This window comes from Orbicella faveolata, unplaced genomic scaffold, assembly GCF_042242905.1.
Source record: "Orbicella faveolata isolate gen_17 unplaced genomic scaffold, um_ofav_v1 contig_25, whole genome shotgun sequence".
Taxonomy (NCBI): domain Eukaryota; kingdom Metazoa; phylum Cnidaria; class Anthozoa; order Scleractinia; family Merulinidae; genus Orbicella; species Orbicella faveolata.
Genome location: NW_028301553.1, coordinates 19,118,991 through 19,132,398, shown reverse-complemented (window position 1 = coordinate 19,132,398; position 13,408 = coordinate 19,118,991). Strand labels below are relative to the sequence as shown.

Sequence of the window (13,408 nt, the reverse complement as noted above, 5' to 3'; positions counted from 1 at the left end):
AATTCTGCAATCAACTTCAGCTAATCGTAACCGTCTAAATGCGAAGTGGCTCAAATTTCAAAAATACTCCAGCTGTTCTTATTATATTGTGGGTAGATGCCACCAAATTCAAAAGCCTAACTTCTTCTACTTGAGGATATGTTAGCAAAGCAGACAAAAGTAAAGAAACGTGTATTCCGACTAATGAAAGTCAAAGAGCTGCCGTGTGTTGATTTCCGAATGACATGAAAGGTCAAAGGGTCGCCCATTATTACTCAAGTGACCTGTTTTGAAAATATTCTCAGAATTTGCCGTTTTATTTACCCCATTTTTTTCTTCGCTTGATGTGTAGTTGAAATGACTGATCTTCCCTGGAGTGTAGTCTTGTTGGGTGAAGCCATGTACCAGAATGCTTTTTTGAGCCTTGAATTTCGTGTAGACACGGGTAAAAATTGTGCTTGCATGACCCTCATTAATTGTAGTGTAAATTACGCGTAAAAAGCCTTTTCCCAAATTGAATTCTTTAAATGTTGTAAAACAAGAACAGGGCTATGCAAAAATGTATTTTTCCTTTACGATATCGGTGTACCAAGGTTTGAAAATTGCCTTCAAGAATGCCCTATTTTTATGTTGTTTTCATAGTGCAATAACTAGCAATTTGTGGGGGCTACTAACCTGACGTGAAAATGCATTTCTTGGCAATATTTTTACATCGTTGTGTTGTAGTTATGATACCAAACATACATGTAAAAGATCATCTTAATAGACCGAGCCATCTTTCTCTGAGACTGATGTGAATATGTCCAAATTTTTGGCTAAATTTATTGCACGGCAGCACGAAAACCGTAATTCTCCTTTTTGTTGGATTTCTCAAAATCAAAAACTCTCTGGCAAGTTTTAGTCTTATTTTCAAAAATAGTTCACCATAGGGTTTCTCCTGGCAAAATACGAAGAAATCCATGATTTCAGTTTTGAAAATCAATTCTCGATATTTACAGTCCCCTGGTCTTAAATTTGCAGCAGTTACCACATACACAAGAATCTTTTTAGGCTGACATGGTACTCAAAAGCTAACTGAAAGTGCTTTAACATTATGCATCGCCAAGAAAAGTTTTGAAGCACCTTAAATCTCACGGCAAACAATCTAAATATAAAAGCAGGATTATTAGCACAGAGTGCACTATTGGGATGGTTTAGGAGAGTGCTGTTCACTAAGGTACTAACACAATAAGGAGTAAACTTAATGTCTTTTTAATTAATTAATTTCAATTAATGAATTAGCCTTGCAGTAAGGGGGGGGGGGTTGAGTGGGGTAGGTATCCGAGTGCATTGTGCAAAAGGTGTTATACTTACATTGCTTAATTTAAAACATGACAAAACTATATATATGTTATCGCAAATCTCATGCTATCCTTGTGAAAACATTTCCTGTTTAGGCTGGGGATAGCAGCTATATTTCAGGTGACGTCAGTTATCCCTTTTTTAGTGCAAAGACCCCTACTGTGACTGCGTGTCTTCTGGAATCATCCCTAGCTCGATTCAAGAAATTCTGTCTGCTGTTTTATAACTATTGTGTGTTTGCCAGGGTTCAAATAAAGAATGAAAACAAATTGCTTCTCCTTAGCAGCTTGTTTGTTTCCCCTTCTATGAGGGGAACAACAAAACGTTCCTTTACCGCATTAGTTACATATAAGACTATTAAATTTGTGGCAGAGGAAACTTTGTAATTATTGCTGTAGACTCCATGGCACTTACTGAAACCCCAATTAATTTGATCAGTCTTTGAGGTGACTCGCTCACCGATGCAGGATATACTTTCAGCCAAATAACGATCTCTACCTTCAATACTTCTCTTTGAAAAGCTCCTCTGTTGTATTAATCGAGAGCATTGTGTATTAGTTTGACGTGAACAAGAATGCACTATTCTGTGACTCGACATGACTATTTAATAATTGAAGGCTTTCGTGCAAATAGGGCATATATAGCATTTTGGGCCGATTCTTAATTTTTGCAGGATTGAGCTAATTTTTGGCAAACTGACTTGTTTTGACATGAAAAGCATTGTTGCAGAATTGTTTTTGCTGATTTGCGCTTCGTTTTCGAGAAATAACAGGTGCAAAAAACTCAGTTTTCCAAGGGTATCTTTTGGAGATCTTTTGTTGAGCGAAAAACAAAAGAAACCTTTTGTTTTGCTAAACGATGAAGTCACCAAAGTGTGGTATTTGCTGCTAGTTTTATTATTCATATAATTACACAATTCCCTTACTGTTGCTTCATTGGCGCAAGCGAATAAGGCACTGAACGGGCCGGATTCGAGTTTGTTTTGTTGTCCGGTTCGATACGAGGTTGGTTGATGTTCTTTTTCCGGTCTATTTCTCTACTTCTTTCAAAAATCAAAACATCTATTTAAAAAAAAAAAACGTGCTGTCGAAGCTGCTAAAACTAACCGTTAAAGTTTGCACTGCGTCAAAATCCACCTTCAAAGGATTCACTCCAAAAGATGCCACTTGGAAAGCTGAGTTTTTTTGCATACGTTATTTCTCGAAAACGAAGCACAAATCAACAAAAACAATTATGCAACAATGCTTTTCATGTCAAAACAAGTCAGTGTGCCAAAAATTAGCTCGATCCTGCAAAAAATAAAAATCGGCCCAAAATGCTATATATGCCCTTTTTGCACAAAAGCCTTCAATTAGGTTCCTCTTCGACTTTTCATCAGATATTTAACTTTATTCCAGTTATCTCTAGCAGTGAGTAATAAAAAATACACATCTATTTTTATATTTTCGAGGTAACAAGGGTATCATGTTGCATACCTTGGCGAGGAGAACAAACGTATCAGGTTACAAACGTTGGCATGAGAAGAAGTAAAATTGTCACATGTGCTACTTCTACATATTATTGAATTTAAAATGAATGAAACTCAAAGTAGAACACTGATAAAATTCAAAACTGTCTTGACAAACAGTAATTTTAAGTTATTTTTGGGCAGATTGTCTCACTAGTTTTTAGAGGAGTTGGCTGAAATAATTCTCACCTCCTAAAAGTAATGCAAGGTAGAAGGCAGGCATATACATTAAAACACACTGTCAGTAAACAATACCTCATTTGCTAATCTTCGTTTCCTATGTATTTGTATCATCTTCTGGAAGTCATCTTCGGTCACCACATTAGGTGATGGCATTCGGTGCACTGCAGGCGAGGGATAGGGAAAGCCATGGTAACCTGCAGCAAATGGCAGTGCTGCTCCCAACATTGGATGAAAGCCACTAAGCACACCTGGCAGCATGTGAAAGGGTGTCATAAATAAACCCATAGCTGAACCAAATGATCCTGCAGCTGGGAAAAAAAGTGCAACAAAGTATCTAAGCAAACAGTTTTCTATACTGCTCCTTTTGAGACTACAAGTTTCTTCGAAGCAGAAGCAAAAATATGACTGAATGAAGAAATTAAAAGTGAATTACAACTTTTGGTACTGCAGGTGACTATATGAAAGATCACACTTGAACAGCGGAGAAAGATGTAAAGACACAAATGATCATCAAAGTTATATACACAACTTAATAAGCAGCTGCAAAAATAAAACCTGAAAAAAATCAGGCTTGAATAGGATTTGAACCCGTGATCCCTTTGTGACATTGGTGCAGTGCTCTACCAAGCTATTACTATCAAGCCCACTGGGAGCTGGTGTTGTGAGTTCGTAACATACCCATAGACATTGAAGAATGCAAGTGAGGAATCAGTATATGAAAGATCATATACTTGAACTGCAGAAAAAGGTGTGAAGACAAGAATGATCATCACAGTTATGTACCCAACTTAAGCAGTTGTGAAAGCCTGAAAAAAATTAGGCTTGAATGGGATTCGTGCCCATGATACCAGTGCAATGCTCTACCAATTGAGCTATGAAGCCACCTGGGAGCTAGTCACATTGTAAGTTTGCAGTATACCCATAGATGGTGAAGAATGCAGCAAATATAAAACAGATCACATGTTTGAACTGCAAAGATGGATGTAAGTACATGCACGAGTTTAAATGGACACTACCACTGCCCATCTAAACACTGAGTGGACAGATCTAGAGTCATTGTGAGACTAAAGTGTGTAGCCAAAGAAAATAAAAATAAAGAAAATAAAGTTGTTGTTGTTATAAAGAATGCAACACAGTGCTGTCAACCAGTTGCAGGGCTTGAGACTGAACTGTTTGATTCAGAATCCAGCATATTCATGATTTGGCCTTCACGTTGCCACTAAATATCTATGAACAAGGGAACAAATAGCAATATAAACGTAGGAGTACTTAATTTGGTTGACCATAATACTAATATATAGATTTAGCCAAGCCTAAAACCAAAGCTCCTGGGCCAGGTTGTTCAAAGCCTGACTAAGCTATAACCCAGAATGAGTGAGAATTTTGCCCTTCTGAGTTTGAATAATCTCAAACTACACAAAACAAAAGCAGTGAAAAACATTTTTATACAAGAAAATTTATACTTTGGTTAACTTTTAATCCTGGGTTAGTGTTAACCGACTCAATTCCAAACAACCCAGCCCTGATTACTTAAAGGAGAAGTTCACTCCAATCAAAGCGGCTATGAGCCACTCAACTTGGAAAATGGATCATCTGCAAACAGTGAACATTTTGATACCACTGACTTGAGGTTTTAATCCATAGGTTAAGTTAAAGTTAAAGCCCACCACCAAAACGCAATGCTAAGAGAATGCACGAGGAGATGTAACACCGTTGAAAACAATCATGAAGTTATTTTATGGCTTCTTGTCCGATCAGCAAAGCCAGTATAACTGGATTCTCATTTTCATTCCTAGTTTTTTCATTCTTTATTTTCCCAGGCGATATCAGTGATTTTTTTCTTTCTTTGTCACCTTTTGAGAGATCTTAAAAATAATAATGAAAAAAATTATCCAACTCAGAGTCATAGTACCACAAGGACACAAGCGTGTCATGTCTGCTCAACAAAGTTACATGTAAGCTCTGTTTGGCGGGGTTCCTCCTTGGATGGGTGACCAAATACGAATACCCCGTGTTGTAATTAACTCCTTTTTTTTTCTTTTTTCTTTTTTTCCTTCTTTGTGACTGTTAAACTCCCAGTCTTGTGTAATGCCTTTTTTTCTACTTACGGTAACAACTGTTTTGTTCAAATCATTTTGCCATGTCCGTATTCATCTTTGAATGAATGAATGATGAATGAAAACTTTATTGACGTGTCAAAGAAGTCTAGCCGAGGGTAAAAACCCTCTACTAATAGGAGGCACTTAAAATAAATAAAAGTATTTATTTAAAATACTGTACAAATAATAGCGAAATGTGTCGTTTGAATTCTCCTCAATTCTCTTGTCTGTTGGTCGTCCAAAACTTTTAATCACAGCATACAGTTCATCAATTTTGTGATTTTCAATATCTCCTCAGTTTTTGGCAATTGAGTACGGTTAAACCTGTATAAGCCGACACCTTCAGGAAATGAGCTATTTATTTAATTAGCTTCTATATATAAAAATGTTCGTCCAAAAATCTATTCAATGTAGATCATTTCTGCAGTAAGATATTGAGTACTTGCGTCAGAAATTCAAAGAATAACTAACTTGATGTAGTGCCATTGACTGTCAAACGGCCTTGGAGAGTGCGATGTTCTTAACCCAGGGGGACTCCTATATGAAAAGGTTGGGGATGCTCGTCATCTCAAGAGCAAATCTAGGTATCCTTTAGGGTGCACTCAAAGAAATAACAATAAAAGAAACGTTCTTATTTTGTTTTCCGCTGATCTCTCGAGCACGCCAGTTGGGTCTACAAGTGTAATCGAACCTATTCCGTTTAAGTGGTATCTTTTTGGCGTCTAATGAAGCTCAAGCAACACCCACAATAGTCTTCTTAAGGAGTTAAATTCAAATTTTCCGATGAGCATCTCTGACCTTCTCATATTGGAGTTCCCCCCCCCTCCCTAAGGATTCCAAATGTCTAACAGGAAGTGAAGGAGTGAAGGAGTGAAGGGTGAAGAAGTGATGGAGTTAAATCGTCCCACCACTAAGTTAAAAAATGTATATTTTTTGTCTACGCTAATAAAAACCTTGCACTAAGTTTAGCTACTCACGAAAGCTTTGGCCTCTAAGGTGCAGGTTTCCCTCATGAAATTCATCTCCAAAGAAGCCCAAAACTTGAAATTGTTGCCGCCGTTTTGAAGAGCACTCAACAGCCAGGCCACATTTTTGTGAAGTCATTCTGTCCAAGAGATTTTGTCCGAATGGCTTTTGACAAGCCTTTTATCTACCACTCTGGGTTATGACTGCTCTTCTTGAGCCGTGTTATTTTGAGCCAAGTATGCTCCAAACATCGAAAATGATAGCAAAGAAGATAGTGAAAAGGATAATCCCTTGGACAAAATATATTTTTCTAGACTTGTGAAGGATGCAAAGTCAGTTGCAGGTTTTTCTCCCTCCCACCAATTTCAAGTCCAGTGGAATGATGTCACATAAACACAGCCTGGCTGTCAAGTACAGTTTCAAAATGGCGGCCCCCAAAGTTGCTTCCTTCGAGATGAATTTCTTCAACGTGCACGTGTGCATGTGTACGCATGACAACAAAGGCACTTCAGAGGCTGAAACTTTGGTGAGTGGAAAAGCTGAATGTTCACTTACTGAAGACGAAGACAAAAAAGTAAGCGTTTTTGAGTGACCTTCTCCTTAACAATTATTCGCCAAAGGTGAAGTAAACATTGGTGAATATTCACCATGTTCACTGAGCCTGAGGCCAATAATTTTTTTAGTATAATTTTCAGAGGTGAATATCAAGGACTACAAATAATGGACTAATTTGTTATGAACGATTTGTTACAAACATTGTTAGCAGAGCTCTGGCCGCCCAAAGGGCCGCCAAGCGAAGCCCCATACTCATTGAAACCCATGAATCGCTTTTCTTACGCTAAAAATGGTTAGCGGTATTACTTGTGGGTGTGTATGCACAACAACGACAGGGACGACGACATCACACAACATGGTGGCCATACATTGTACTCCAGCTACTAAGACTCTGATATTGGACATCCATTTTATGGTCAATTGACACCTGTCAAAACAAGGTATCCGCTGACCAGTATCAGGTGGCCATATTGCGGGTTCAAGTTTTGAGGTCACGTGGTTTTTTAAAGTTAACTGCTGACCAAGTATCGGCTTTTTTATTTGATCGCGGGCTCAAACCAGGTTAACTTACTGTAATCAGCACCAGGTTTGTTTGGAACTGAGCCGGTTAACACCAACTCAGGATTAAAAGTTAACTGAAGTATAATTTGTTCTTGTATAAAAAATGTTTTTCACTGCTTATGCTTAGTGTAGTTTGGGATAATTCAAACTCAGAAGGCCAAACAATATAAGCAGAAAAGTTCACTGCCAAGTTAAAAAAAACCCTCAAAATTCTCACTTATCCTGGGTTAGCTTAATCAAGCTTTGAACAGCTCAGCCCAGGAGCTCCGCTTTTAGGCTTGGCTAAATCAATACATGATTCAATTAAACATTGATTGGAACTGAACGTAAATAATTACTTGACCTTTAACTGATTTTAGTAATCAAACACATGATTCTTGCATAAACATTAGTTTTCATTCTCAAGTAGCTTAGTAGTATTGTACACGCAGTCAGCAGGGAAGTATGTTTTGTACAGTGACAGTTTTAATTAAAGTACAGTAATCAGCTTACGAACAGTACAGCCAGTGTTTTACAGCAGTTGTAGCCTTTTTGACCAAGCGAGGTTTTATCCTTCAGGTACAATCGTCTTATCTATTGCATGATTTTTTTGTTTTCAAGTTCTTTCTAGCCGTTTCAATGTGTAATGTAATGGGAAATCTACTTTGCTATACGCCCCAAATATGATGGGAATGCAGTCTAATAAATCGTTCATTTGTACTTTGAATTTCAGAATTGCTTCTATTAGTAATAGTAATTGGACCGAGTGAGTACAATTCAGGGAGTAATGAAGCGAGTAATTTTAAAATCGAAGAAGCGCAAAGCACGAAGCCGATTTGAAATTACGAGCACGATTACTCCCTGAATTGTACGACACAAGGTCCAATTACTAATTAATTGCATCTATAACAAATTTTGGAATTAAAAATGTCTTTGAAAGCTTCTTTTGAGCAAAAAACTTTGTAGCGCTTTTGGAAACATTGAGAAGGAAGTAATTGACGTGTGAATCACGTGGGTGTCCAATTATACAGTACAGCCCAAAAATAATGCACGCGCAAGAAGTGGCACAAGAAGTTCTTACACCACAAGAACATGCAAGCCACCACAAGAAGTAAAAATGTCTTGTTTTTTGTGGTTTACCCGCAAGAACATTCAAAACGTAAGAAATTGAAAGTCTAACCGCAAGAAGTTGAAAATCTTACCACAAGAAGCCACAAGAACTTATTAATCTTACCACAAGCCGCAAGAAAGCACAAGAAGTTGCTGCAGGTCAAACTGTCTGTTCATTTATATTTAAGTGCCATGTTGGTGGTCGAAATGCTCAGCGCTTGCTCGCAATGTTATCCATAAGATAAGCCACTGCAGTGGGAAGAGATAATTTCGAACAGCTGAGACCAGATCTGGAATTATGTTTGCTTATACTGTGAAAATAACATCAAACGCACGCATGTTCATGACACCTACAGAAAAAAAGACCTTTGATCATTTGAACAGTCTGCTAGCAGAATACGAGACTATCACAAAACATGCCCAAATAATGAAGCTCATGAAGAAACAGTCCATGTAGAAAATTCGAACTATGGTGTAGTTAGCCCGGGTTCTACCGGTTTTTGCTTCTGAAGGCCAAATTCATTCTCATTCAGAAGTGTCGTTTTCTTCTTCTTGGGTGGTCTGTGAGCAGAGACGACTTTCATTCAAATCTCACATTGAACTGCAAAGAATCTGAAGACTGCAGGTGCAAACAAATGAGACACTACAATGTTATGAATTTCTTTAGGAACTTTTCACAGAGTTATTATTACAGGTGAAAAGGTCCTGTGGAAAATATATTTTGTGTTTCTAAACAAACGGTTAACAAGGAAACTCGCAAATTCTACCCTGTTTGCAATGCTGTAAAACATTACCAGTGTGTTGTGAGAAGCACATAAAATGATTTTCTGAACACCAAAATCTCATGGGTTTGCCTTGTGAATTCCTCTTATTGCGAAGAGAATCCCATTGAATAAAAAGACAACATGAACGTTTCATAATTTCGAATTAAGTTCGGCTCATGAAAAGTTCATTGTCTGAACTGAGCTTTAGAGTTTAAATTGTCAAGAATTTGTTGCTATAATACACTGTACTTCTTACAGTTAGAGCCGGCGCTGGAAAAATATAAATTCGACCTTGGCGAGTACCGTCTTGATACAAATCTTCGTGTGCTAAGATGATAGAGCAAAGAAGTTCTTGCCGTTTGAAAATCCTACCGCAAAGAAGTTCTTGCGTTTCGAGAATCCTGCCGCAAAGAAGTTCTTGCGGTTTTAACTTCTAACCGCAAAGAAGTTCTTGTGTCTTGCAGGATCCAAGCGCAAGCAAGCCGCAAGAAGCTGCAAGAAGTTGTTGGTTTGCGGATGCAAAAAGAAGCTCTTGTGTAAGCATTATTTTGGGGCTGTACTGTAGGTATCCAATTACAAAAAGTTAGAATTGGATACCTGTAATTGGACACCCGATTACGTGACAAATAGGTGCATGGAACCAATCATGATTGAGAACTTTGCATTAGACACGATTAAAGCTATTAAAAGGATTTCCTTGGCTTGCTCATTGTCTGCTGGGTTCTTACCATGTATGCAGCCATACATGCATGTACATCGACTGTGAATCAATTTACTCATCAACTTTGGGAGTAACACAAAGAAGCAAAACACTACAAAAAATTAATTCATCCAGTACCTTTGTTTTTTCATTGTTGACTTCAATCACAGTTGTCATCATCGTCTAAAAATGAGTAGTTTAAGTTTGAAGAAAAATATATTTCAGTCAATTGATCAGACCTGCTGGCGATCAACGTAACGATCAACGTAATTCTTAAATGCCTTTTTGGTCCAAGGGTGACAACAGCCATTTTGAAAATTCTCCATCCTTTCAAATATCCTGGACTTGAAGTGATGTCTTTCAAATAAATGAACATTTCATTCAGCAACTGTCCACCACATTTACTTGCCAAGAGGGTAAAGGTGGCAAACTTAGTATCCAAGCTCAGAAATGTTGTATTCACTGCCTAGCATGGTGAATATAGCATCATTCATAAGCTGAGCTTTTCGACCAATCAGAATGTCCAATTCTTATATTCACTTCTGGAAATTATACTAAAGTAAGTTAACCTGGTTAGAGCCTGCGATACAATCGAAAAGCCGGTACTTGGTCAGCGGTTAACTTAAGAACATGTGACCTTGATGAGCTCAAAACTTGAGCCTGCAATATGGTCACGTGATATTGGTCAGCAGATACCTTGTTTTGACAGGCGTCAATTGACCATAAAATGGATGTTCAAAATCAAAGTTGTACGCTGTAAACTAAGGCCACATGTCCTATTAGCTGGAGAATGGCTGCCATTGGCTGCCATGGTATTGTCATGCATACGTGCCCACAAGCAATACCGAGGGCCATTCTTACCACGAGAAAAGCAATTAACAGGTTTCTAACAGTGGGACTCCACTTGGCGGCCCTTTAGGCTGCCAGAACTCCACTATTAACTTCATTGTTGTAAACATAATGGACACCTAATTTCAAAAACTGTAGCTGTCAAGTTACTGGATGCAAATCACCAATGATAAAAAGCCTAATACTCAGGGTACTCAGAACAACTCAGGAAACCAAGATATCATAGATACCTACCAACACTTCCTTCTTCATCATCAGAGGAAACATTTCCTTCCTGAAAATACAAAAAAATGACTGGAAGAATTGGTCTGTTAGTTTTGTCATTCTGATACAATTGAATGGCTTGGTGCAAGACTGACGTAAGTGACTTTTTCAGGTGAAAAATGATTTTTTTGTTCAAAAGTGCCCAAATTTTTGCGTGTCATCTTCAATTGAGTAGAAGAGCATAGCCCTGTACATTTTTTAGCTGGTTTGCGCTTTGTCTTCGCAAAAAAAAGAAAAAGAAACATTAGGACAATGGTGACTTCAAAACAATAACACAGGGCCGCAAAACGAAATGGATGAACATGGGCCTTAAAGAAAGATGAGCCTATAACTTGACAGTTACAGTAAAGGTAACATAACCCCACAGCTAACCCTAACCCTAAAAACAAACCCTAACCGTTGGCCTAGGGTTAGCGTTTAGTGTTAGGGTTACCGTTTTAGCACTAGGGTTTAGGGTTAAGGCTAGGGCTAGGGCTAGGGCTAGGGCTTAGGGTTAGAGTCTCTAAACACTTTGTGCTAGGGTTAGTTCTATTTTGGTGCTAGCCTAGGGAAAATAACAAAACAAGAAAACACTTCATGTCATAAACACAGCATGATCGTGAATCTAAATAAAGTCAACAACCAGTTTCTATTAGCGGTGGTTACCTATCTTCCGAGAGTGAAACGTTTTGCAATCAGTGAAAACATGAAACTCGTTTAGAACAAAAAAGAGTTTGGTTGCCATTCTTTCAAAAAAAAAGTGAAAATCACTAGCGCAATGCAACATTTCATAGGTGCTACTGTGATGATGTAAAACGTTTTGAAATGCCATGTGCTATAACAGCCCAGCTTGCCATTGCTTTGACTGCGTGACGAACAACAAATACCTTATAAAACATATTTCGTGAAATGTTGCCACAAGGAATTAACGCTTGACATTTGAAGAAAGACGATTTTTCCGAATTACAGTACTAGAACGGGTGAGTCAATCTGAAATTGCTCTGTCTCCGTGATAATTAAATACCATGTATATTTGTGAAAACACTGAACTGAATCTAAGCAGGAAAACCGCAAACAAACGGAAAATATATCGCAAAAGGAATGGCATATTTAAAGAAAAAAGACTTACACTGTTCTCTTTCTCTCACCATCTTCTAACCTCACAAACGAATCATTCCATTGGGATTCCATGATAATAAAGGCAAGCAATCGAAAGCCACTAGTCCATAATATGATTGGCGTTTGTTTGCCCCAGTTCCCGAAAGGTCAACTGTCACACTGTAACACAACAATGGTCAACAATCGCGACTTTGGATCAATCATTTCTCTTACATGAAAACATTGGCCATTTATTCCTGGAAAGAATCGGGGCTTAGGGCTATTTGTGTCTAAATGAAGTAATTCATTACTTTTCTCAGTGAAAAAATATCTTTTCCGTCGATTCTGTTTCAATTAATATTCCGTTGGCTGAGCGAAATGTAAGTTTGTCACGTTTTCCATTGTCGACTGAGATCGACTGACAAGACCTATCAAGATGCATTAAAGATTATTATGGGATATCCCTGAGCAACTTCAACACGGCAAGGCCTACGGGCCGACTAAACAGACTTTTTAAGAGTCTAAAAGCACTTCTTTATTTCCAAACGTTCTGCACAGACACATTTGGCAAATGGGCCACTTCTCGCCATCGACTCGTTTTTTTGCATGAGAAGTGCGTTCAAACTCCTCGGCTGGCTTCAGTGTGCCTTCGATGGCTTAGCAATCTTGGAACAGGAACACATCTCGCTTCTTTAAGATATGCTAGTGACTTACGGGTTTCCGGACTTAATGAAGTCCTTTCACCACCAGGCGGGCGCAAATATGTGTCAAATAAGCAGACTTCATGCAACAGGTGTCAGGTTTCAACTTGTCTGATCGAAAGCTTGACGTTGTCTTGCGTGCCAAAATAATGCAAATGCAAGCTTACATCACAACATAGTTGAAGGAATTCATTTCCAGATCCCATCTTTGAGCGAGTAAACTTTCCACTTTGTTTTGCACATCAGGCGAAAAAAACAAGGAATACAAACATAGGGCAATGTTTTTCTATTACGTTGGAGACCACATGCAAAAATTTGGGCGCTTTTGAACAAAAAAATCATTTTTCACCCGAAAAAGTCACTTACGTCAGTCTTGCACTAAGCCATTCAATTATATCTTGGTGAATTATACAGTGTACTCCCCAAATCTTGACTTCCCTGTAACTTGGACGTCATAATAACTCAAACCAAAAATTGATTTTCTGTGGATTTGCTTATATTGACTACAATTATACCCTTAGTAACTCGATAACTCAAACCTCTTGCTAACTCAAAGTGACTTTTTTAAATTTGTTCAGAATTTTTTAAAATAACTTATACCTTAACCTCAAACCTTATTTGCTAGTCTAAAACGTCAAAGCTCCCCAGAAACCCACACAGAAACAGGTTGGATGTACAACAGCCCTCCACAGTATTCGTCTGCTGTCTGCCTTTGTACTGTAAGTTCCCTTCAGATCTGTTGCGCTTTGTTATGTTCACAAAGTATTTCTCCA

At 38.1% G+C, this 13,408-nt stretch overlaps 1 protein-coding gene across 3 annotated transcripts in view; it reads right to left on the bottom strand.

Moving 5' to 3' along the window:
* The window catches only part of LOC110065573 (nuclear factor related to kappa-B-binding protein-like), a 173,532-nt gene that overhangs the window by 56,019 nt on the left and 104,105 nt on the right, over positions 1-13,408 (bottom strand). For all 3 annotated transcript variants that reach the window (XM_089293603.1, XM_089293602.1, XM_089293604.1), the window contains exons 10-11: positions 10,828-10,867; positions 3,083-3,318 (exon numbers count right to left, since the gene is read on the bottom strand). In XM_089293603.1, coding sequence (XP_089149729.1) covers positions 3,083-3,318; positions 10,828-10,867 — 276 coding nt within the window. The remainder of the gene's footprint in view (positions 1-3,082; positions 3,319-10,827; positions 10,868-13,408) is intronic.